At 42.3% G+C, this 26,431-nt stretch overlaps 1 protein-coding gene across 5 annotated transcripts; it reads left to right on the plus strand.

Annotated features, from left to right (window-relative positions):
* The first annotated feature begins 264 nt into the window (after positions 1–264).
* On the plus strand, positions 265–16,956 carry bag5 (BCL2 associated athanogene 5). Of its 5 annotated transcripts, XM_046307825.1 has the most exons (4): positions 7,481–7,700; positions 12,402–12,586; positions 13,269–14,120; positions 14,248–16,956. In XM_046307825.1, exons 3-4 carry the CDS (start codon positions 13,303–13,305, stop codon positions 14,783–14,785), a joined length of 1,356 nt encoding a protein of 451 aa, XP_046163781.1. In that variant the 5' UTR covers positions 7,481–7,700; positions 12,402–12,586; positions 13,269–13,302; the 3' UTR covers positions 14,786–16,956. The 5 variants fall into 5 exon arrangements, with proteins under 5 accessions (XP_046163779.1, XP_046163781.1, XP_046163778.1 ...); XM_046307823.1 differs by lacking the exons at positions 7,481–7,700; positions 12,402–12,586 and adding an exon at positions 265–451; XM_046307822.1 differs by lacking the exon at positions 12,402–12,586.
* The last annotated feature ends 9,475 nt before the right edge of the window (positions 16,957–26,431 follow it).

The following is a 26,431-nucleotide window of genomic DNA, read 5'->3' on the forward strand; positions in this document are numbered from 1 at the left end:
ACCATTTGTCTGCGGAAGCGCGAGTGTAATTTATTAGCATTGTCCACATGTGTATTTAATGTAACGCCCAACACGGCTTTCATATATATCTCTTTTGGCCAGCCTGTCATTCTTCGTTTTTCCACGATATCGACTAGACAGGCTACAGTTAGTCAGAATTGTCCAGAATGTACTTTTTGTATCAGGTTATGAGAATTAACCTAGCAGTTTAGGAGTATTAGGTTAAGGATATGAAAAGGATTTGGGTTAACGAAAATGCTACATTTTTTACAACTTTATATATCAATTTGACCTTAACCGTATACCATCTAGCCGTGATCGCATTCGCCTTGAAAAAAAAGCTAGTAGTAGCCAGCTACCTGGTAGCTAAATATCAGATTGTGGTTGTGCTTGGTAATGTTTAGCATTATATCGATCTTTTCCCTATTATGGCTGTACGTTGGTTATGCAGGTAAGCATGAGGACATGTAGCTTATCATATTTTCCTGAAAAATTATAATAGGAGCTATCCCTATTATTTCAAATTGATTTATTTAGCTAACACCGTTAAGATATCTACAACGTAGATAGCTAGCTTACATGCTAGCCTACATTTAGCTTGTACCTAAAAGACAACAAAAAATTACACCACAGTAATGTTTTCATTCATATGTGTAGATTTATTGCACTTTGACTGACATGTTATGTTCTCAGAGAGCAACATTGCTGTCAGGGGACAGATGAGGTGACTGGGAGTCCTTTGTTGACCAGCGGTGCACTTGTTCCAAAGAGGATCATTGTCCTCTCCAACATTTGGAGCCCCGTTAAAATTCTACAAAAAGTAGCTAGCTACAGCTTTCCTTTCCCCTTCCATCACTGATTAGAACGTCAAAATAACTGGACAGGTAAAAGTAATCTGGTGGAGCCGGTGTGTTGACATGTCCAATCATGTGTCATCAGTCAGTGATTACTGAGGAAGGAAAGGTGCACTTTAAAGGAATTGTAATGATGCCTTTGGACTTTTGAAGATAGAGTTAGCAGTTTGACATCATAAAAGCGGGCGACTTCCTGCTCAGAATTACATGAATATGTTCAATAAGAAAACAGATTTGGCAATGTTGTGCACTACTGAACACAATCCATGAGTGGGAAAAAGACTCCATGGTGACTCAGATGGAGGTCTTATAGGCCTGTAGATGATGCTCATTTGAGATGGGAGCTAGAAGGTAACAGTCTAGGAACATACAGAGAAGGAACTGTCGGATGAGTCAAAATACCCCCGGAACGAGCCACACTGGGAGCCAAATTTGAAATACAATACATTGTATACATGGAGCAGAGTGAAAAATTCGCATTTATTTTTTATTATTTTTTTTAATGTATTTTCGGAAGAACTGTGGTCACCATTCATGTAATACATTAAATATATAGTCTGCATAAGACTGAATTGGGGAGTTATTTCATAGTTTTTTCACAGGTAGGCCTACATTATTTTCCCATTTCAATCTTTTACCATATTCTTGGAGTGATTGTTATGGGCAGAGCAGACCATCAAATATGCATTTAAATATTTTTATATGCAACCTGGAATTAAATTTAATAGCACCAGTGCTTCTACAGTGAAACATCTCACATTGGTGCCATTTGTGAGTGATGTTAGGCTACATTGTATCGTTGTTTCTTCTTCAGAGTGCACTGGCAATAACAATTTCATTTCACAGAGACAACACGGGTTCTTCAACTTTAGCACTAGCCAATATCCACACATTTTTGAATGATCTGAATGAAGATGATGGTGAAGGGGGTGATTGAATTTACAATATACAATTGGGGTTGGCCTCTAACCAATTTGTTCCTGAGCTTGTAGCTACTCGGTGGGCCAGAACATATAGCCTACTATCTGCCCAATTCATATCCCCACACTACACATTTAACACATGGTTAGTGGGATAATCAATTAAATGACAATGTGATCATTTCGGTCTGATTACAGTGGTTAATTCACCAATGTCTCTATTAATAGGCCTTTACCTACTCTATTAAAATATATTAATCTTAAATGTATTTCTCCAATGCCAAACCAGTGTGCCTTAGTTGCAACGAAACTGTTGCTGTTTGCAAATAATTCAATCTGAGATGTCATTATGAATCTAAGCATGGTACTTTCAGAAGTTGATTTTCCACCCCAGACATGAGGCCAAAGTCTGACACAGAAAGCTCGTAGGCCTATTTAAGGAGTACATGGTGACAGTATTTTGAGGAAATAGCTATAGTGACAAATATATTGATAACATAATTACGTCTCAAACAGGTGTGGTGGAAAATTCTCACCAAGTTAGAGAGACTTTGTTATTTCTTCAAACAATCAATCTTTATTAATAACAATTGCAATAACGAAGCAGGTTAGTTATGCACTCTGATGTGTACGGCCAAGAGTTTCGATGACACGTGTGAAGCCTTATATAGATAAACTATCTTATGCAAGCATATACAAAACACGTCATCTTGGTATGTGTATGTGTGTGGAGAAAGAGACAAAACTAGGGTAAAAGGTACAGATGTGAATTGGGCGTCTCGTTCTGTGGCAACAGCTAGTTATTCTAGTGCATCTAAATCTTAAAGGGGGTGAGAGGGATACTTATCCTATCCTAGGTATTCCTTGAAACCCCACCTCTTCAAGGAATACCTAGGATAGGATAAGTATCCCTCTCACCCCCCCCTTTAAGATTTAGATGCACTATTGTAAAGTGACTGTTCCACTGGATGTCATAAGGTGAATGCACCAATTTGTAAGTCGCTCTGGATAAGAGCGTCTGCTAAATGACTTAAATGTAAATGTAAAAACAACAGGAAATCACTCTAGACAGTTTCTCTGAAGTAGATAAACGGTTCCCCATTTTGAAATGCAAGAAGCCATACAACCTTAAAAAGATCATTCATTGTACAAGCATTTAAGAGGTTTGACTAAAATTCCCCTTCCACAGGTAAGCCTACCTCCTCTTATTTTTTAAATAGTGGTCCAACAAATCCCTCTTGTTAGTAAATTTGCCTACTCAACTTTCAGCACCGGGCGCTGCCCATATTGATTTTTGAAACCGCGATCCACATGGCTGCATCTCAACAAATATTTTTTCTAATTCATCCAATTGTATTCTATTCTCTTTTTTTTTTACCATGGACCTATTCCCTTAATATTATAATTAAGCTTTCACATGTGTGTTTTACACTTCTTATCAAGCTGTTGGTGCTTGCTTCTATTTATGCCAAATCAGTTGACCGCTGTAGGTTGAACTTCTTGTTTCCTAACATTATTCCTTTATAATTTTTTTGTAGCGAATTGAGAAGACCCTTTACCCATCATATCCTACATATGTTAATCAAAGCAGTGGTGGAGTGGCTTGTCTGTCCTGGAGATCATGTTGCGGGCTTTGCGCTGTATAGTGTGTCCTTTCAATCAGTTTAGATGTCGTGAAAAAATGAAATAGTAAGCCTACAGGCTACTCCAGTGAAATGTAATACCCTATTCACTTTATTTTTATGCAAACCTCCAGAACATACATTGTGAAACTTGAAAGAACTCATGGTTCTCACGGTCAAGCAAATTGATACAATGCATCACCTGTTCTCTCTGAAGAGGAAAGAATAATATGATTTATTTGACCATTAAAAAAAATATATATATATATGTGTGGTTATAACCACACATGTTGATCCAATAAATTTAAAAATCATTCAGGATAACACAACAAAGTTTAGAAAAGTATTTCCATTGTGGTCCTCTTAATACAATACAATGTAGCCAAACAACATCGCTCGCAAATGGCACAGATGTGAGTTTCTTTTCACTATAGAAGCACTGGGCCTCTTAGATTTTAATTCCAAGTTGCATACCACAGTATTTAGGCTCATATGACGGTCTGCTCTGCCATTCCTCTCCTTCAAACCAGGGCTGCCAACAATATAGGGTTGCTATAAGACGTAAATGGGAAAATAATGGACCTGTGAAAAAAATATAAAATAGCTCCACTACCATAAGATGTATTAAAGCTGCAATATGTCACTTTTTGGGGGACTGACCAAATTCACAGAGATGTGAGTTTTAGCTCTGTCATTCTCATTGAAAGCATGTATAGGAAGTTTTAGATCTGTTATGTGCCCTATTTCTATGCTTCCCATTCTTAAGTTTAGTTTATGCTTCTTTTACTTTTGTACACCAACTTTAAAAAGCTGAAAAACAATATTTTGGGTTATTGAAAATATATTTCACAGCGGTTTAGACGGTACAATGATTCTCTACGCTATACATTACTTGTTTTGTCACAAACTGAAATTAGGCAAACTATTTGAATTTTTGCAACCAGGAAATGGCAGAGCAATTTCTGCATATTGCACCTTTAATTGAATAAATCAAATCAAATGTATTTATATAGCCCTTCGTACACCAGCTGATATCTCAAAGTGCTGTACAAAAACCCAGCCTAAAACCCCAAACAGCAAGCAATGCAGGTGTTGATGTACATTGGCTAGGAAAAACCTAGGAAGAAACCTAGAGAGGAACCAGTCTATGAAGGGTGGCCAGTCCTCTTCTGGCTGTCCCGGGTGGAGATTATAACAGAACATGGCCAAGATGTTCAAATGTTCATAAATGACCAGCATGGTCAAATAATAGGTCTGGGACATGTAGCATATCCGGTGAACAGGTCAGGATTCCATAGCCGCAGGCAGAACAGTTGAAACTGGAGCAGCAGCAAGGCCAGGTGGACTGGGGACAGCAAGGAGTCATCATGCCAGGTAGTCCTGAGGCATGGTCCTAGGGCTCAGGTCCTCCGAGAGAGAGAAAGAAAGAGAGAATTAGAGAGAGCATACTTAAATTCACACAGGACACCGGATAAGACAGTAGAAGTACTCCAGATATAACAAACTGACCCTAGCCCCCCCGACACATAAACTACTGCAGCATAAATACTGGAGGCTGAGACAGGAGGGGTCAGGAGACACTGTGGCCCCATCTGATGATACCCCCCGGACAGGGCCAAACAGGAAGGATATAACCCCACCCACTTTGCCAAAGCACAGCCTCCACACCACTAGAGGGATATCTTCAACTACCAACTTACCATCCTGAGACAAGGCCGAGTATAGCCCACAAAGATCTCCGCCACGGCACAACCCAAGGGGGGGGCGCCAACCCAGACAGGAAGATCACATCAGTGACTCAACCCACTCAAGTGACGCACCCCTCCTAGGGACGGCATGAAAGAGCACCAGTAAGCCAGTGACTCAGTCCCTGTAATAGTGACCACATCACTCCCGAAAATATACTGAACAAAAATATAAACGCAACAATTTCAAAAATATATTCATTAGGCCCTAATCTATGGATTTCACATGACTGGAAATATAGATATGCATCTTTTGGTCACAGATACCTTTTTTTAAGTAGGGGTGTGGATCAGAAAACCAGTCAGTATCTGGTGTAACCATCATTTGCCTCAGGCAGCGCGACACATCTCCTTCGCATCGAGTTGATCAGGCTGTTGATTGTGGCCTGTGGAATGTTGGTCAACTCCTCTTCAATGGCTGTTCAAAGTTGCTGGATATTGGTGGGAACTGGAACACGCTGTTGTACACATCGATCCAGAGTATCCCAAACATGCTCAATGGGTGACATGTCTGGTGAGTTACTGTATGCAGGCCATGAAAGATCTGGGACATTTTCAGCTTCAGGAATTGTGTACAGATCCTTGCGACACGGGGCCGTGCATTATCATGCTGAAACATGAGGTGATGGCGGTGGATGAATAGCACAACAATGGGCCTCAGGATCTCGTCACGATATCTCTGTGCATTCAAATCGCCATCAATTAAAATGTAATTCTGTTCATTGTCTGTAGCTTATGCCTGTCCATAACATAACCCCACCTTCACCATGGAGCACTCTGTTCACAATGACATCAGGAAACAGCTCGCCCCCACACGACGGCATACACGTGGTCTGAGGTTGTGAGTCCGGTTGGACGTACTGACAAATTCTCTAACACGAAGTTGGAGGCGGCTTATGGTAGAGAAATTAACATTAAATTATCTGGCAACAGCTCTGGTGGACAGTCAACATGCCATTTGCACACTCCCTCAACTTGAGACATCTGTGGCATTGTGTTGTGTGACAACTGCACAATTAGGTGGCCTGTTATTGTCCCCTGCACAAGGTGCACCTGTCCAATGATTATGTTGTTTAATCAGCTTCTTGATATGCCAAACCGGTCACGTAGGTGGATTATCTTGGCAAAGGAGAAATGCTTATTAACAGGGATGTATCCAAATTTGTGCACAAAATTTAAGAGAAATGCGCTCTAAGTGCGCATGGAAAATGTTGGTAATCTTTTATTTCAGCTCATGAAACATGGGACCAACACTTTACATAAATAATAAATATATGCCATTTAGCAGACGCTTTTATCCAAAGCGACTTACAGTCATGTGTGCATACATTCTACGTATGGGTGGTCCCGGGAATCGAACCCACTACCCTGGCGTTACAAGCGCCATGCTCTACCAACTGAGCTACAGAAGGACCATGCATGTTGCATTTATATTTTTATTCAGTGTACATTTAAATTGTGTTTTAATGCAATTTTGTCCCACCCTGCTCCATTTCAAATTTGGCTCCCAGTGTGTCTTTACTTCCAGGCTATTTTGATGCAATTTGCAATTCCTTCTCTGTATGCTCCTAGGTCACAGTTAGTGATGCAATGGTAAAACAATGGGTGGATTAATGCTGATTGTGGTGCATTTACCCTCCACTAAACCACTGGTCAGTGTTTACAAATATGGCCATTGGCCAAGGTTTTATTCAGGGTCACACTCTCATATTCAGTAGACCGCAAACAGAGAAGATACATGGGACCTATTCAGGTTCAAATGTTGCAGATACAGGCTAAATATGAACTGACACAATTACCTGTCATTCTGCATTACACACCATATGTAGGGGGCCCAAGACCGACCATCGGTCCTTCAGTGGTCAACCATCCTCCACAGTCCCCATGATGTGTTCTACACTTTGCCAGTAGGTGGTTATGAAACATGGTCAAATTTTCCAATTCTATATGTCTTGGCTGACCAATTCTTGTAGTCTGTTCTAGGCTATACACTTCTGTCTGAATGTCCTGCAATATTATGTACTCCTGAATTTAAGCACCTGGGCTGTAACTAATCCATTTTGTGTACAGGCAGTCTTACCTCTTAAATCCTGTATGGATATGGAAGTTGGCATAAAATATTTGCAAAAATTGAATCTATGTCATTGTGGTATTCCATCAGCACCTTAGTTGGTCTCACGTTTTTGCCAGAGATGCCAAGTGCTTTATATCCCATGGAAATACAATACATTTCAAATGGTTTTTAATAGGAATTATAACGTAAAACTCCTGCGCAACTCTGTATACGATCCCTTTGTACAGTCCACTGAAGACTAGTTTATGACGCGCGTGAACAAACCCTCTGAATTGGTGCGTGGGAGGGGCAACACCGCAGTGCATAGTGTTGTTGGACTGTACCGAGGAGAATCAGCCATTGAAAATAAATTATCGTTACATACCTACATAAAGAGAAAAGATACGTATTTGGATGACACAACATCGATTATGATCATTGTTGGCTAGCTGATGGAAACGGACATCTTTAGAAATGTGCGCGAATGTCTTTGGCGCTTTGAAAAGGTGAGACATTTCATGCGCAGCTGGGAAGGTGGTGAAACATTGCTGGCGTCTGTTACATTGAAACAGCAACCTAGCAACTGACAGTTTTGAAAATACGTTGTCTGAGAGATAGGCCAGAGGCAGCACTGCAAGCCTATGTGGCGGTATGTGAGTTGGTGCATGCATTCTTTGCGGTTACACTGTTGTGTTTACTGCTATTTCTATCGCCATTCGGTCGGTAAGTAAATTATTAGATCGTCTGCTTATGATTACATAATGCTTAAAGCCCTCTGTAGTAGGCATGTAGTAACGTTACTGTAGATAGCCATGCATACAATGCAAAGTATTTGCTCACTGGTTTGCTGCGTTTGAAGAGGGACTGTTCTAGAACTCGTATTGGAGAATGGGGTCTCTCAGACAATAAGCCTCACGGAGCATCACCTTACACCAGGGTTCCCCAACTGGTGATTTTATTTGCCCCCCCCCCCCCTTTTAATTTAGTTTCATTCTTGGACATAAAATAGTAAAAACACCAGCAAATCAGCTCAAAGTGATTTACATTTAGGAAAGTTTTCCCACACATAATAGAGAAATGGATGTGATCGTATACAAACGTAAGCAAGGTTTGAAACGATTGTTTTAGTCAAATGTTGTGTGTGTGTTGGCTTCTTGCGGTCAATTTGTAGTCTACAAATTATTTGAAATTATGTTCCGGCCCCCTGACCATCCCGCAAAAATTGTCCCGCAGCTGAATTTAGTTGATGATCCCTGCCTTACACAGCTCAATTGTAGACTACAGGTATGAATGTATTGATGACCTGGGTCTAAGATATGTAAACATATAAGCCATGTTGGCAGCCCACAGAAGATCAAGTTTGATCTGTTTGCTCCTTTCCGGAGACTCAGAATGTGGTCATAACAATGTATGTCCCTTCCTGATAGGCTACCTCTCTCTGACATTCAGAGTGAGGTTACATATCTGGGAGGTTTGACTAGCCTTTCGGGTTTTATTTATTACTCATCCTAAACTGACAGCAACATTAAATGTATGCTGTTTTATTCAATGTACCTCATGTCGATAGGATTTTGTTTGCGAAGGTCTAGTTGTCGATTTGTGTGGATTCGGCCCATGGTCGTCACCATGCTTTTAGGTAGGAGTACAATAGCAGCACAGTATTATTTGAGATAGTCTTTCATACTACTGTGTCTGGTTATATTAATTCAAAAGACAACAAGTAGCCTAATGTCTGTCTCTCTCCTGAGGCCTGTTCTGGAAAAATGAAATAATTTTCTCTTTCATTTCTTGTTTAACCCTCATACCTCTTGTCCTTTCTGTGTCAATCCATTTCAATTCAGCAAGCCATGACACCCACCCACCGTGCTTCTACACCTGCATTGCTTGCTGTTTGGGGTCTTGGGCTGGGTTTTCTGTACAGCACTTTGAGATATCAGCTGATGTACGAAGGGCTATATAAATACATTTGGTTTGATTTGATCTCACATTCTCAAATCGTTTCTGTAGTTACAAAAATAAGATTCCTACAACATTATTTTTGATGAAATGTAATTTGATCTCAGATATCAAATTGAGCTATAATTGCACCCAAATTGACCATTTTAATTTATAGGATTCATATACTATTCGGTAAATATAATACCTAACATCTTATTTTGACAACTTCTTTGTTCAAAAGCTACCCACTGATCCCACGCACCCCACTCCAATCCCAGCACAACAGTGAGTATACTGTATCAGTTCTCTATGTTTAGTAGTATGGAGCTGTGGCTCTGAGTATTGTTTCTTCATCCTATGTAATGTATTCTCAGTGAATTCAGTGATGGTTTTCTTCCCTTGTTCAGAGAAATTTCTCATTGAAGTTAAGTTTGTCCCATCCTACATCCTCATATTGCCAGGTCTGACCACTAGATGATGTTGCTCCTGCTAATAGGTGAAAAGGGTTGGAAGATTCCTCCCTCAATGTTAAAGGGATAGTTCACCCAAATGACAAAATAACATTGGTTTCCTTACCCTGTAAGCAGTCTACTCATAGGTTGCACCTCCGTCACTAAGTCGCGTTATGAACGTTCTCAAGCCGCTCTCTATCAGTGGTGCCCTAAAGTGGTGATCAGCCCATTCATTCTGGATGGAGGATAATGGTTTCATCTAAATTACACTATAGTGCCTGTAAATACAATGGCATTGCAAAAGTAGTCATATTTAGTAGGAAACAACTTTTTCAGCATTATCATGTCATCAAATTTACTTTAGCAGATGGTAATGTTGTCATTAGCTATTAAAGTTTGTCAAACAGAGCTAACAATGCTAACTTTATCCAGCTAAAATCCAGTGGCCTCCCCTCAATCTTAGCTAGCTAATGTTCTACTGCATCTAAAGTCAATATGTTGACCTCAAAATGATGACAAAAGGTTTTCCTACTAATTATTTGCCTCCTTCTGAATTTCATTGTATTTCCAAGCCACTGTAATGCACTTTTGATTAAATCTTCATCAGCACTCATTGACGATGCATTGCGTAGAATGCTCAGTTGGGTATCAGTCCAAAACAAATGTTCAAAACAATATTTTGACAAAACATGCAACCAATGAATTGATAAGGTATGACATCAACCCATGCTTTGGTTTTGTTGGCCATGGTTTCAAATGCTAACTTTTAAGCATTTGTGGCACAAATCCAATTCAAGTCAATGGTACCTATATTAGCATTTTCACACTTCATGTTTGCCACAAATGCAAAAAAAGTTAGCATTTGAAACAGTGGCCAGGGAAACAAAATAATGGCTTGCTGTCATACATTGTCCATAGACTGCTTACATGGTAAGGAAATCAATATGTAATTTGGGTGAACTATCCCACCTCTTACCTCCACCCGACACGCAGGCGTCCCATCTAGACATCTGGAAATGCAAATGCGCTACGCTAAATGCTAATAGCACTCATTAAAACTCAAACGTTCATTAAAACACACATGCAGGGTACTGAATTAAAGCTACACTCGTTGTGAATCAAGCCAACAAGTCAGATTTTTAAAATGCTTTTCGGCGAAAGCATGAGAAGCTATTATCTGATAGCATGTAACACCCCTAAAGACCGCAGGGGACGTATTACAAAATAATTAGCATAGTCGGCTCTACACAAAATGCAAAAATAAAATAAAACATTCATTACCTTTGACGATCTTCTTTGTTGGCACTCCTAGATGTCCCATAAACATCGGGTCATTGGGTCTTTTTTTCGATTAAATCGGTCCATATATAGCCTAGATATCGATCTATGAAGACTGTGTGATCAAGGAAAAAAAACAGCGTTTTATAACAACATCATTTTTTTAAATTAAAAAAGTCAACTATAAACTTTCACAAAACACTTCGAAATACTTTTGTAATGCAACTTTAGGTATTAGTAAACGTTAATAATCGATCAAATTGATCACGGGGCGATGTATATTCTATAGCACTACGTCTTGAAATAATGTCCGGATAAATCTCAACCAAAATATCCTGTTGGAGACCAGAAGAAATGGGCTGTCTCTTGTTCGTTTGACCAAGAAACAATGCCTAGGCAAATGACAAGACTGTTGACATCGTGTGGAAGCTGTAGGTATTGCAACCTCGGCTCCAGGTAATGTGGTTTCCATTCAACAATACATTTAAGTGGCGCATTGATTATATTTTCCAGTGATCAGATTTTCCTGCGCTTTTCAATGAAACGCACGTTCTGTTATAGTCACAGCCGTGGTTTAACCAGTTTTAGAAACGTCTGAGTTTTCTATCCACACATACTAATCATATGCATATACTATATTCCTGGCATGAGTAGCAGGGCGCTGAAATGTTGCGCGATTTTTTACAGAATGTTCGAAAAAGTAGGGGGTAGGATCAACAGGTTAAACATTGAGGGGTTCTTAAAAAAAATACTTAAAAGCTGGAACAGCACCATTTAGTGGTCAGAACCTGGTATTATCAGGATGTGGGATGGGACATAAACCTAACAACGTCAATGACTAATTGAACAGGGAAAAACAAACCAAAACAAATTCACTGAAAATACATTACATAGGATGAAGAAACAATACTCCAAGCTGCAGCTCCATACTGCTTGTCAAACACAGAGAACTGATACTGTATAGTCCTTGTTGGGATTAGTGTGGTGGGTCCGTGGGAGGCTTTTGACAATGTCTTTAGATTCTTCATGTCTTACTCATTGTTAGAAAAAAAGTTTGGTCCAAATCAAATGTTAGTTCTTATATTTATTGAATATAATACAATGAAATTAAAATTGCCAATTTGAATGCGAATCTTATCCGTTGCTAGCAACAAAATGGGTTTCAGAACAATCGTGTGGCGTGTAGGAGAATACTATAAGCCCTAGGCCTATATTGTCTCAACTGACTTTTTCCAATGGCTCTCCTTAGGTTTTGACTATAGCCTATATGTAGTATTGTCTATGTCACACAGACATTATTTGAGGCTTTTCATTTGGGTTTATTATCTGAGTGGTCTTGCAATGTAACCAATAGACATGTTTTCCTCGGGACTGTCTAAATATGGTTTAAATGGACCCTAGTAATCCCATAATGACTGCCAAATCGGCACTCTCTCTCACCATAATCCCCTTTTGGAAAAATCTCTCATCTGGTGAACAACAGTGACACACTGTCTCTTTAAGAATGAGAAGAATGACCTGTCTATTGTGACATTACAGACACATCACTGTGGAATAGCAGCAGAGGAACCGCCTGCAAATACAATATTTTGAGAGCCTCTCAATCTGCAGTGTCTGGATGCCGAGGGTGCAGAAGTTAGGCTACTGGTGTGTTCTTCTGAGCCAGCTTGATCATACCTGAGCCAGCTTGATCTTATTCATTGAGTTTTCTCTCTGGAGTTTTTGTAAGTAGTGTTGTTGACTATTTTATACAATTAAGGAAACCGTCATCTTTGAGTGAGAGGAATTAGTTTTGTTGGGTGTCATTTTCAGTCCGCTCAGACGTTCTTTGAAGAATGTAACTCAATTATGGTTATTTCGGACCTGGGGTGTAAAATGACATTGTTGTCGCTGCAGTAATCAGACTTAGTTCAGTGGTGTTCATTAGACAGCCTTGGACATAAGCTGAAATAGTAGCCAGCACTGTGTCTAGAGCTGTAGCCTACTTTCAGTAAGGAGTTTAATGATTGTCATGCTAGTGTTATCATTGAATGTTTTAATTAATTTATTGCCTGTTTTTAGGACATGCATGCATAATTCTTGTTGGTTAAATGGTCACACTAACAAATTGGTATTGTACTTTGATCAAGTGCATCAAGTTCATTTAAACCTCCAGTAACTATTTGTTCTTTGAGGTAATAACAGTGTACAAACGTATCTTGTTCACTCTTGTTTTTATTTTGGGTGGAGCTTGGAAAACCGCAGGCAGCTTAGGTCAACATTACATAATGGAAACAAGAACACCTGGCCTAACATACTGAATTGGATAAGCCTCATACACTCATTTGAGAGAGTAATAGATTTTGCCTATGAATGGGTTTAGTTATGAACTTTTGTTATTGCATTTGTTCTGTGCCTGTTTTGCAGCTTGTTTGGAAAGCCCTTTGATGGTGGAAAGAGGATGGACCATGGCAGCCAGCAGCAGCAGCAGCAGCACCCAGCCATGATACGGCTCTATGAGGTCCAGCGGGAGGTCCAGTCTCTGGGCCCTCAGGTGTGCACCTTCAGCGGGTTGAAAAACGAGCGGGAGTATCGGCGGCTAGAGCGCGAGCTGACCCGGCTGCTCCTGGAGGTCGACCAGGTGGACACGGAGGGCAGGGCAGACCTACAGGGGGCACGCAAGAGAGCAGCCCAGGAGGTGGAGGGGCTGCTGCGCTACCTTGAGGAGAACGCCACCCACCCGTCCCGCCTGGCCATCGAGGAGCTGAGCCGGGAGGCCCAGGGGCTGGTGGAGCAGGGGGTGGTGGAACCACAGCGGGCCGGGGGCACAGCAGAGATCAGTGATGAGCTGGTGGATGCCGTGCAGGAGCTGATACTGAGGCTCACCCAAGTGAAGACAGGAGGGAGGGTGCCCCTCCGTAAGGCTCGCTATCGGGCCCTGACACGACTGTGTGCCGTGCAGGACGTGATCGAGGGGCGCACGCGCCAGCAGACCCTCCCCCTGTCAGAAGATACACACGTGGCTGTGCAGAGGATCAACCAGGTGATGATGCAGGTGAGTGGGGCGCGCAGCCAGCTGGTGGCACTGCTGATGGGGCTGAGTGGGAGGGATAGCTGTGCCCACCTGTCCCGCGTGCTCACTGAGCTCCTGGTGGAGCTGGATGCCCTCGATGTGTCGGGGAATGCAGCGGTCCGGAACTACCGCAAACAGGTGGTGGAGGAGATCAACGGTCTGCTCAAACACCTGGACCTGGAGGGAGAGGGAGACGACACGCGCAGGTACACAGCTTTACTACAATTACAAATAATAGTACAGAAAGGAAATACAGTATGCATGTGTGTATACATGCTTTCAGGTACATCTTAGCTCAGAAATGTGATGTTGTATACATCTTTCTTTTTTCAGGTATGACTTGGCGCAGAATGACTCAATCCGTCAGATTGAGGCTGTGCGGGGTCGGGTGGGCCAGCTGCGTGGGGAGGTCCTGCGACACTGTGGGGTGGGTGACCTCTTCAGGCCCAAGCCTGAGCTCCAGAGTCTCCTCACACACCTGGACCAGGTGGACACGGCCCGTAACCCCTGTATCCGTGAGGCCCGCCGACGTGCTGTGCTGGAGGTCCAGGCTGTCATCACCTTCCTGGACCTCCGTGAGGCCCTGATCTGCCGCCAGCCTGGCTCCAACGAGCCCCCACAACACAAGGCTGTGTGGATGGTCCTGGGCAGCCTGTCAGACCTCCAGGCCCAGGTACTCTGCTTCAACGGCAAGCGGGCCGACAAGAGCTACATATTGCTTGAGGAGCTTCTAACTAAACAGCTGCTGGCCCTGGATGCAGTTGACCCACAGGGTGATGAGATGACCAAAGTGGCCCGCAAGCAGGCAGTCAAGTTTGCCCAGAACATCCTCAGCTATCTGGACATGAAGACAGACGAGTGGGAATACTGATCCACTGGAAAAGACTATACATAGCTGAAGTATGCGTACGCCGACCTATTAAATTGTATATATACACTGGTGTATCATCACTCTAAGAGTTGGGGTCTGTACATTTTGACTAAATCCCAGAATGCACTGCAGCAGCGCTTTTGGTCTCTTTGTTGTCATTGTCGCTGGCCTGTGGGTAAAAACAACAACCCAAGAAACATTTTGTGAAATACAATTTGGAGAAAAGTGTTATGACGTGCTTTTGAAAGTTTATTGAGCATCTTTTTGAAATCTACTGTATGTGTATGAGTTTTGATCAGTGTTGTTGTGTGGTTGTAAAGCCTGCGGCCAAAAGCACTGAAGCCTGTTATGGTGGTGGTCAGAGTAGTTAAGATCCAGTCACGTCGTCTGTTTTTCAAAAGCAGGAGTGGGACTAGAGTAATTACATCTCAATGGTATCCATGTTTTGCTTGACTACTTTGGAGGTCAGTTGTAAATTAACTCAGCCAAACGATGTCTGTGATGTCTCAAAATACTTCTTTACCGAGATGAACAGAGAGTGTACATCAGCACTGTGAGACAAGATCTTCACCTGTTCATTTTGCTTATCCTCTGCTCTCTTTCTTCCTTTAATCAACACTTCTGAGGCAAACTCCCCATAACCATGGCTGGACACACCAGTCTCTGGCAACTGTTCAGGTGACAAATGAAAAGGAGAGCTTCTTCATGGCTTTACCCACTGTCCTCCATGGGCATGGAACTCAGTGAAGTTAAACGGCCTGTGAGATCCTTTGTCAACTTGGAGGGTTAGTTAAAGGCCTAGTTATAAAGAATGAATATTTGTAGACACGATAAATTACTATGTTTGTCTGTAATTTGTAGCTAAATGTTGATTGTGACTTGTGTGTTTGCGAGGCTATATATTGTCTGCATTGAATTTAGTGAAGGGGAAAAACAGAGTGTGGAGGTGGTTTTGTTTTTGTCTGTGACTTTTCTATTGTCAGAGGAGTATGTCTGGGAGCCCTGGTGAGGGTCACTGATTTTTACCTTACTATTATTATAGCTGTTGACAGTGATCACAGTGGACAGGGCAGTCTAAAACCGCTTCAGCAGAGGTAGGGAGCTATTAGTTAAAACAAAAATCTGTCTTCCCCCCCCTTCTGGTGTTTTTATCCCAAACAAATCAACCCCCACCATACTCCACACACAAGCTAGGGAAGGACTGGCTGCTACATTTTACAAAAGAATCCTGAATGCACAAAGACCAGAAAAACTAAATGGGTGACAGGAGCACCTAGGCGATTGTCACCGTGAGAAATTTGCACTTTTTACAAATGTTCAGTATTATACCTCAACTGTTGGTAAATGGACCCCTGCATGCCTGGTAGATAGCCCTAAGTACTAACAGAGCATAAACAGTCCTCAGTTAACTCCCACAGAACTCCCAGACTCTCAACATGACAGGGGTTATTCAACCCTTCCCCTGCTGCTGTTGAAAAACATATGGCACAAAAACAGTGAAATCCAGCTACACGGACATGGGATGTCTGACTCATAAGTGAGATAATGATTCGATTAGACAGTGTTCAGTGTGGCCTTCATGTAATGGGTGTTTGTTCACACAGCAAACCTAATGCTGTCTCAAAACAACCAACCCTGCCAGATCAGAGGCTAACACTAGCTACTGTTATAATTCTCCTCTTGATCTGCTCACGTACCAGTAGGTGTGATTATCAACACACAGTTGCACACAACCTTGCAAAAATGTAACATACCTCTTATCTGAAAGCAATGCAATGTGTTCTATCTGAACTACATATGCATCAGTTGCATCCAGTGTTTGAAAATGCATTGAACATTTTAGGGGTAGAATGTATAATTTTGTCAGTGAAGAATACCAAAGCTGATTTATTTCAATGAAACTTTTTTATGTTCTTTACTCTGGTGGACCTTTTGGTTTGCAAATGGCAGGAATGTCTGTGGGGTACAGTATTAAATGTTTTAATTTGACGATCTGTTTCTCCAGTCGCCTTTGACTAAGTGGATTGTGACAGGCTCTGCTGTGTTTCTCATACAAGATGCACGTGTACAAACGCACACTGAGGTTTAAATGATGTGTGAATGCTTCAATAATAGGTTTGTTTGACTTTTTATTCCCACTCCAAAATAAATCAAAAAAGGTGTGTCCCGGATCTAGTTGTGTAAAGACCTTTTTATTTTGTCGTTCCCATGACAACACTATCATACGAGTAGACAGGTTACAAAACTCCATGTATAAAAACAACTACAATTTGTTAACCTTCAAAATATCAATAATATATTTAGAAGAGTTTCCATTGGGAGTAGTATATCTAGCTAGATTTGTACTGCCAATGTACTTTTTATCTGCTTTTAGTCTGCTACAGATTTGAAAGGCCACCCAAATGAAGCCCACTGTATCACCCATTTATGTATGTACATGCATTACCGTTTCAAAGTTTGGGGTCACTTAGAAATGTGATCCCTCCCCCCCCAAAAAATTTGACCATCATATTGATCAGAAAAACAGTGAAGACATTATTAATGTTGTAAATGACTATTATAGCTGGAAACGGCTGATGGAATATCTACATAGGCGTACAGAGGCCCATTATCAGCAACCATCACTCCTGTGTTCCAATGACACGTTGTGTTAGCTAATCCAAGTTTTAAAATTATAAAGGCTAATCGATCATTAGAAAACCATTTTGCAATTATGTTAGCACAACTGAAAATGTTCTGATTAAAGAAGCGATAAAACTAGCCTTCTTTAGACTAGTTGAGTATCTGGAGCATCAGCATTTGTGGGTTCGATTACAGGCTCAAAATGGCCAGAAACAAAGGAACTGTCTTTGAAACTTGTCAGTCTATTCTTGTTCTGAGAAATGAAGGCTATTCCATTTGAGAAATTGCCAAGAAACTGAAGATCTCATACAAGGCTGTGTACTACTCCCTTCACAAAACAGTGCAAACTAGCTCTAACCAGAATAGAAAGAGTGGGAGGCCCCAGTGCACAACTGAGCAAGAAGACAAGTACATTAGAGTGTCTAGTTTGAGAAACAGACGCCTCACAAGTCCTCAACTGGCAGCTTCATTAAATAGTACCCGCAAAACACCAGTCTCAACGTGAACAGTGAAGAGGCGATTCTGGGATGCTGGCCTTCTAGGCAGATTTCCTCTGTCCAGTGTCAGTGTTCTTTTGCCCATCTTCATCTTTTATTTTTATTGGCCAATCTGAGATACGGCTTTTTCTTTGCAACTCTGCCTTGAAGGCCAGCATCCCGCAGTTGCCTCTTCACTGTTCAACTTTTAACTGTTGAACCCCAAACTTTTGCAAGGTAGTGTATATGGTCACATTCCATCAGGTTATAGTATAGCTTTGCATAAGGACAGATCGGAACTAAGGGTACACCTGCATTGCTTCTACACCTGCATTGCTTGCTCTTTGGGGTTTTAGGCTGGGTTTCTGTACAGCACTTTGTGACATCAGCTGATGTAAGAAGGGCTTTATAAATACTTTTGATTGATTGATTAAAGAAGCTTGAGTTGAGGTGTAGACCGTTAAGTGGTATGAGTTTTGGGGCACTAAAGTGACTGTTGCCCAGCCTTGACCTCTACCTGAACCCAAAGTATCCAATCAACCATAGTCGGAGATTCCTCCCAAAGCCCACACTTCATAAAGACGTCAGTGACCTTGGCCTCAACACACACACACACACACACATACACAGAGGCTGACTGATGGATTTCAGAAAAGCCCCCAGCGTTCTACATTAAAAGTCCATCATATAAAGGCTTTTAAGAGCATTAGCTCAGAAGCAGAACTGTGGGAGGGACAGGGTGACTGGCCACGCGGATCATGTCCAAATGTAAACCCCATCATGACCTTTCACACGACAGGGTGTTTCAGTACCGGCTCACTTCCGCTCCATCACCTGCAACTCTGTACAGTATCACTATAGCATTACTACAGTATCAGTTGAGAGTGCCTGCCAACTTAAACACGGGGTAATTTCATAGGTACTGTGCCAAGTTATTTTTTGTCTCTATTTTTCTTTCTCCCATAGGGCACAACTGTTCTTACTAATGGCCACTAGAGAGAGCCAGATAACAGGCCACGCACACGCCCAGTGACCCTGTCAACATCCAGAGAGAGGGTGTGTGTGCTGTTAATCAGGGCGAGGCCCACTCACACATATGGACTGCACTCTGCAGCGTGTATAAACTTGGTGTCGCTATGAGGACTGCATTAGTGTGTCGCACTAACGTAAAGACATGCCAAGCGTTTCGGTTCCTCACAACACGGTTCAGTGCTGCTACACGGTAACGCTATGTGCAACAACCTGTCAATGATGAGGCTACTGACTCCACGGTCCGGGCCAGCTAGCTGCTTAGTCAAATCAATCCCCCTGCCTGCCTCCCTCCCTCCCTCCACCCACCCAATAATCAATAACAATGTAATACTAGGAAAAAAACTAGAAATAAGAAGAAATATGAAGAAAACAATAAGTAAGTAAGTAAGTAAGCAAGCATACTATATACAGGGTCAGTTCCAGTACCATATTTACAATGTGCAGGGATACTGGAGTGATGGAGGTACTGTAGATATGTATAGGGGTAAGGTGACTAGGCAACAGGGTGCAAGATAAACAGCAGCAGCTTGTATGTGAGTGGGAGTGCGTGTGTGTAGAGTCAGTATAAATGAATGAGTATATTATGTGTGAGTGAGCAGGTGATGGAGTGAGTGTGTCGGGCCCTGTGAGTGCTCATAGAGACAGTGCCAAAATAGAAGGCTAACTCAGATAGTCTGTGTAGCTATTTTGTGAGCTATTTATCAGATATTTTTGCTTGGAGATAGAAGCTTTTCTGGAGTCTGTTGGTGCCAGACTTGCACCGGTACCGGTACTGCTTGCTTTGCAGAAGCAGAAGAATAGTCTATGGCTTGGGTGGTTGGAGTCTTTAACGATTTTTCTTCCTACCACACCGCCTGATATAGATCTTGGAGAGCTTGGCCACACTTGAATGAATAGTGTAGTGTGTGGGTGCTCTTGTTTGCTGTGTGTTTATAAACAGTTTGGAGCATTCTATACTGTATTTTGTGACTCATGTCATGTAATGTGTCGCTAGAGTAGTTACATACATGAAATATCTAATAATTCTATATAGAAAGACAGGGTAACGTGAGGTCTCATGATCGTCCAGTGGATTCTCTTCATTGGCCCGGGTCTGAGACCCATCTGTAAGTAGGTTATGGTGAATTGAGTTTGCGCCGAACCTCAGCAAATAACCACGTAACTCAAGGACGACAGCTGTGAAATTAATCCCCCCCCCCCCCCCACATGGTCCCTGTGAGAAATTCTGTGTGTTTCCAGAAATGATTACACCGCCAGCGGTGAGGTCACAGCTAACAGACTGGAGGAGAGTGGGGGAGCTGGAAGGAGACAGCTGGAGGAGAGTGGGGGAGCTGGAAGGAGACAGCTGGAGGAGAGTGGGGGAGCTGGAAGGAGACAGTTGGAGGAGAGTGGGGGAGCTGGAAGGAGACAGTTGGAGGAGAGTGGGGGAGCTGGAAGGAGACAGCTGGAGGAGAGTGGGGGAGCTGGAAGGAGACAGTTGGAGGAGAGTGGGGGAGCTGGAAGGAGACAGCTGGAGGAGAGTGGGGGAGCTGGAAGGAGACAGCTGGAGGAGAGTGGGGGAGCTGGAAGGAGACAGCTAGAGGAGAGTCAGCCAGTCAGAGGGAAGATATTCTGCTCTGATGTACATAACTTAACAAGCTGCAGGGAAGCCAGAAACTATCTGGAGCAACAAGGACTGCTGACGTCTGTTATATCCCGGTTCAATTCACTGATAGGGATAATCTCAGGACAGAGCTGCAAGACCCATAAATGATGGGAGTAGAGTAGCAGTTGGCTGGTTGCCATAGCAGCGGGAATTACTCACTCCTCCAAGGAAACTGGCCCTTGTTTGCACTGTGGATGTTGTTCTGTTTTTCCACTCCCACAAATGTACTGATGCCCATCCCTCACCCCAACCTCAGAGACTCAGAGTACACACATGCAGACATACACAGATCCTAAAGATAGGGTAAGGCATCTCCACATATTTACTGTTGTCATTAAATCACCCCCAAAACAGAGCAAAGCATTATTCCATTGGACAAGAGAGCTCAGCTCTACAACAACATAACTGTCTTCTGAGTGGACTCTCCAGTGGCTCTACACAGCCTGTCTTGTTTCAACTGCATATTTTGCTGTGTTTACACTCTCTGGTAAGCATCAATCTATGTTTGAAACCTTTGTAAACAGATCCCTTCTGCGGCAAGCTCAACAAGTCCTACATTCTCAGTTCCCTTAAAAGCCATGCTTAAGGCTGAGAACACATATACAAGTCATGCCACATCTATTTACACTGTATCTGGCATTGGGTAGTGTCTAATCTTAGAGGTTGGCGCATCTTCATTCATGCTCCAGGGGGCAGTCGATCATTGTGCCATCCCTACCACGGCCAGGCCATGGCGAACATTTCACCTTGGACAGTGGGCTTTGGAATGGAGAAAGCAACACAGTGTCTTGATGTGTTAGCTACTGTATTTCAGGGGCCATTGTTCCCCCAACCTGAAGTGTTCTCATTCGTCTCAAAGGATCTGTCCAGGTTTCAGATTCTCCTTCTCACTACAGTGTTCACCTGCCCTTCAGCACATTCTGTTGGACACTGGCATAGCCTACTGTCTGTCTAGGAATACTAAGAGGAATGTGAACACACCTTGGTCTCTGTTCAAATGGAGAAATGCTAAAATGGAGTAGAAAATAGAAACCCACACCCCAACTCTCACCACTACCCGTGCTAAACAAATAGTGGTTCTATTCTTAGCAGGGGGTTAGCTGTCTCAGTGTGGAATCTGTTGGACAAACCTACCAAGTTGGAACTTAGAGTATCCAGCGACTATGCTGTTCTCAGAAGAAAGGAAACACAGAGACAAACAATGACTCAGTGACTGCATTCATGTCTACATAGCTGTCTGTCTCTGATGAGATGTGGAAGGCTGGATGGACCACACTGGCTACTTCACTAACTGGAGGAAGCAGTATTTAGAACAGTTACGTGCAGTTTGGCAGGTGCCCTTCAGACTTCACCAGTGGTAGACTTCCTCATAAACCCAGTGGCAAGGGAGGAGCGGCCTGGAGCAAATGGCATATTAAAACAGCAGGCTAAAGTCCACCAACCCCTGCCTTACCATATCAACAGATATTGTGACAGCCTGGAGTTGTGGGTATGGGGACAAGACAAAAAGATACATTTTTCTGCTCCAAGGTCCCTGGGCAAAAAAAGCAACTTTTGTACCCAGTAAACAACACCCATCACGGAGGTACCAGAGGGGCTGCCACAGCCACTGGGTGGCTGTAGGGAGTATAGAACAGTACCAACGTCCTTACACAAGAATCATAATAGATTAAGATTTTGGGAAGATTTGGTTTTAGGTCCAATTTCATCTCATGGATATGTCTGCTCTATTCTGATACTACGGCTAGCGTACACACCAACTCTCAATATTCAAAATACTTCCCCCTCTCCAGAGGGACCCGTCAAGGGTGCCCTATGTCCCCGCTCCTTTTTGCACTTGTGATAGAACCGCTTTCCTTGGCCTTAAAATTATAATTCACTGGAATCTACTGAGCTGGTGAAGAACACAAGGTGTCACTGTATGCAGATGAACTTGTAACGGGTGCGCTGAGAGTCGGGAAGCAAGTACAGGGAGTGAGTGCTTCAATAAATAAACAAAACAATAAAAACAAAATACAAATTGCACTGAAATGAAACAGAGTCAATAACACCCGAGGAAAGAACCAAGGGGAGTGACAGATATAGGGAAGAGAATCAAGGAGGTGATGGAGCCCAGATGAGGTGCTGGTGCGCTTGACGATGGTGACAGATGTGCAGGATCATCAGCAGCCTGATGACACTAGAGGCTGGAGAGGGAGTACACGTGACAGATCTAATATTATATATCACTAACCCTGTCAACTCTGTTAATAACATACTGCACATTTTAAACACATTTGGATCATTCACAGGTTACAAATTGAACATTCAGAAAAGTTAACGTTTTCCGATCAACCCCGCTGCCAAGCAAATCCCCCCTGGAGCCCTGCATTTCCATCTGTCTCCCTCTGTTTCTTCCTATTTAGGTGTGAATATAACACATTCTCAGGCTACCCTCCATAAAACAAATTTTGCAAGTCTAGTCATATGAGATGAAGCAGACTTACAATGCTGGGATAGTTTGTATCTCTCCTTAGCTGGCAGAATCCAATCTGTTAAAATCTCAATTTTACCTAGGTTTCTATACCCTTTTCCAATGTCTTCCGATCTTTATGCCGAAATCATTTTCTACCAAGTTGGAAAGGCTCATCAGTCATTTTATCTGGGCAGGCAAATCACCTAGGTTACGTAGAGCAATAGTTCAAAGAAGGAGACAAGATAGAGGATTGGCACTTCCAAATGTACTGCTTTACTAATGGGCAACCACTATTCAAAAGATTATGGTCTGGTGTAATGCTCCAAGGAAGAACTGGTGCTCAATAGAAGCACACTCCTGCCAATCATATTCCCTTTCTGTTCTTGCTTGTGCCCCACTGTCATTGAGTCTTTCAAAGTATACTGGAAACCCCATTTTGCTCTCTGCTCTGAAGATCTGGAGACAATTTCGTCAACATGTTAGACTTTCTGCCCTTTCTCTTCTAAGGCCTATCTGTAACGATCACCTATTTTTACCCTCCAAACTCCACCAGGCTTTTGTTTTGTAGCGAGAGAGAGGTTTGGTATGTTTCAAAGATGTATTTTTAGATGGGAAGTTTGACACTTTTAATGATCTCGTAGCTAAATGTAATCTGGCTCATTCTAATCTTTTCTGCTATTTTCTTTGCTCGCTCTTTTCCACCTTTCCTCAACTACCTCCCAAGACGTTGCTAGAAGAGATTTAACCTGATTTCTAGATTATATTACACTTTCCTCTGAACCCTCTCCAATAAACAAAATGAAGACAGAATGGAGTCGCGAACTTGAACTTTGACCTTCTTAGGATTAACTCCACACCCTCATGTGCTCGGTTAAGTTTAATTCAGCACAGAATTCACTACACCAAAGAAAACGTAGTAAATTCCTCCCAGACACAAATGACGTGACAGATGTTCAATCACTCCAGCAGACCACACCCATATGGTTTATTTATGTTCTAAGCTGTCTGAGTATTGGTCATCCTTTTTTAATACTCTAACATTCTCAATATTGACCTGCAGCCTTGTCCTTTGATAGCTATATTTGGAGTTCCATCTCTGTTTCCTAGTCTCAATAAAAGTAAAACAGACGTTGTAGCATTTGCTTCCCTCATAGCCCGCCGGCAGATCTTGCTTAATTGGAAATCCTCAAAACCTCCCACTGTATCAGCCTGGTTGAAAGATCTAATGTCTTTTCTACACTTAGATACACTTTGAGAGGTTGTACTGATAACGTTTTCTTGAGATGGCAGCCTTTAATTTCCTTTTCTGAACAGTTGCCTTCTATTGATCAGGAGTAATACATTTGGCCAACAGGTGAAATGAGAGTGTGGGAGGGAAGGGATAGTATGTTGTGATGTTTTTTTTGTATATGTGTATATGTGTATGTGTGTGTATGTATGTATGTATGTATGTATGTATGTATGTATGTATGTATGTATGTATGTATGTATGTATGTATGTATGTATGTATGTATGTATGTATGTGTGTGTGTATATATGTATGTATGTATGTATGTATGTATGTGTCTCATAGCCGCAGATCTAAAAAAGTGAGCCCATCACATGTTATGAGGGCAAACTTAAATGCCCTTTTATAAGGGCCAGTGGCGAGCACAATGGTGTTGTCACAAGGTTGGTCACGTTCAAACAAGTCCTTTACTTTGTGATTAGGCTGATAGTGACCGGGCATGTGTGACACAAGGCTCATGTTTGATATAAACTTTATGGCTTTTCCTCCTGAAAAGTACAAAGTTCAACCATAATTCCTATTACATCATTTGCAGCAAATTTGCCTGACATAATGACTTTATAACAACGTATCTTCCCTTTTTATGTGTAATAGTGAAACCTGTCTTGTAAAACACTAACCCAGGAACCAAAGGAAAAATACACTGGTAATATCTTATCTGTACAAACTGCATGACTGGGTAGCCTGTACGTCCAGGCAGCCAGTGTACATATAACAACAGATATGGTTGTCCAACACAGGGCACCATAATCTTTATAGGTCTACTCAGTGAATTGTCTTGCTATTTTTATAAACACTCATTGAGATTATGAATGCCCACAAGTCCTCGGTAGAAGAGTTCCTCTCTGTGACCTGTTTATACTCCAAATCTATCACATTAGTTCCAAAGTGGTTGTGGTGGACAAATGTTTCATATGACCCATGGCGAAAATAAGTCACACAGCATTCTATTTTAGTGGTAGGGAACAGGCAGTGTGTGGGCATTTTGTGGAGTGTTATTGGACAACCTAAGTAAAATGGTGGGCCTTGGTCAGCTGTTTTCAGTTACTACAGTAACGTAGGGATAGTTGAAATAAAAAGGAAACGTTTGGTGCTATTCAGATCCGCAGTAAACGTGTCCTCTATATTGCACTGGGCGCAGTTGGGCAACGTTCCAGTTGTGGAGAATAAATGTGTCATTTTCAGAGTAGATAACAGTCTCAGCACCTTCCTGCTCAGCTACCAGACTAGCCATGACGTCTGTGCCAGAGAGAACAAAGCATCGACGCTGACCCCGAAAGAAGTGACTACTGATAAAACATACAGACATCTCGGTCTCCATTCACATCTAAAGACATGGCAATCTGTGTGTGCATTGTGGTGCTTCAAAAGTGAAGGGTAGGGAGTGGCAAGGGGGTACTCCTGATGCCTCAGAGAACTGGTAGCCTTCACTGTCACTAGAACACAGGGATCACCTGGGACAGGAGTCATGGATCACACCCCCACCTCACCCCTCTTCCCTCCTGCTGCAGAGCCAGGATTTTATCACAGCTCACCCAGCAGGTGCCCATCCCTGAACACTGAGCCAATGTAATGCAGCCCTGCGTATTAACCCAGCACATTAACCCTGTGCAACCCTGCTTGGAAGTGTGCCCTAGAGGCCTCAGAACCATCAGCTGGAAGACTGCCTTTAATTTAAGCTCTTAGAGGACTATCAGCATTCAGCTGCATGATCAAAGTATAATAATGAAGTGTTTTGGGTAAAGTATCTTGTATCTTGCCATGGCGTCTCTCTCGCTTTCTTTATCTCAGCAGGTCACCAGCTGACTAAGCTATGAAGACAAGAGCAGCATCCGACCCTGATGCCCTGCTGTGTGTAGCAGTACTTGACATGCATGGAGGAGCTGAGATGTTTAATGGGCGTGGGATGATTCTACTGAACTGATGCTGTGTTAGGGAATCGGTACAGGACACTTGTAGTAGCTGCAAAAATCTATTTGCTATTACAGCTCTTATGTAGGCAGCCAGAACTCAACATGGTGACATTGCGTCAATAAAGATGGAACTTCAGACTGGAAAAGCAGTAGTGCACTTTGTTTAAACTTGCTGGTAAGATTAAAGCTAAGATAAAAGGGATGGAAAGAGTAA

This window comes from Oncorhynchus gorbuscha, linkage group LG17, assembly GCF_021184085.1.
Source record: "Oncorhynchus gorbuscha isolate QuinsamMale2020 ecotype Even-year linkage group LG17, OgorEven_v1.0, whole genome shotgun sequence".
NCBI lineage: Eukaryota > Metazoa > Chordata > Actinopteri > Salmoniformes > Salmonidae > Oncorhynchus > Oncorhynchus gorbuscha.

Coding starts and splice junctions, on each gene's coding strand:
- bag5 (XM_046307822.1), top strand. CDS start 7,669: ATGTGCGCGAATGTCTTTGGCGCTTTGAAAAG. Junction 7,701..13,268: donor GTCTTTGGCGCTTTGAAAAG/GTGAGACATTTC, acceptor CCTGTTTTGCAG/CTTGTTTGGAAAGCCCTTTG. Junction 14,121..14,247: donor GAGGGAGACGACACGCGCAG/GTACACAGCTTT, acceptor TTCTTTTTTCAG/GTATGACTTGGCGCAGAATG.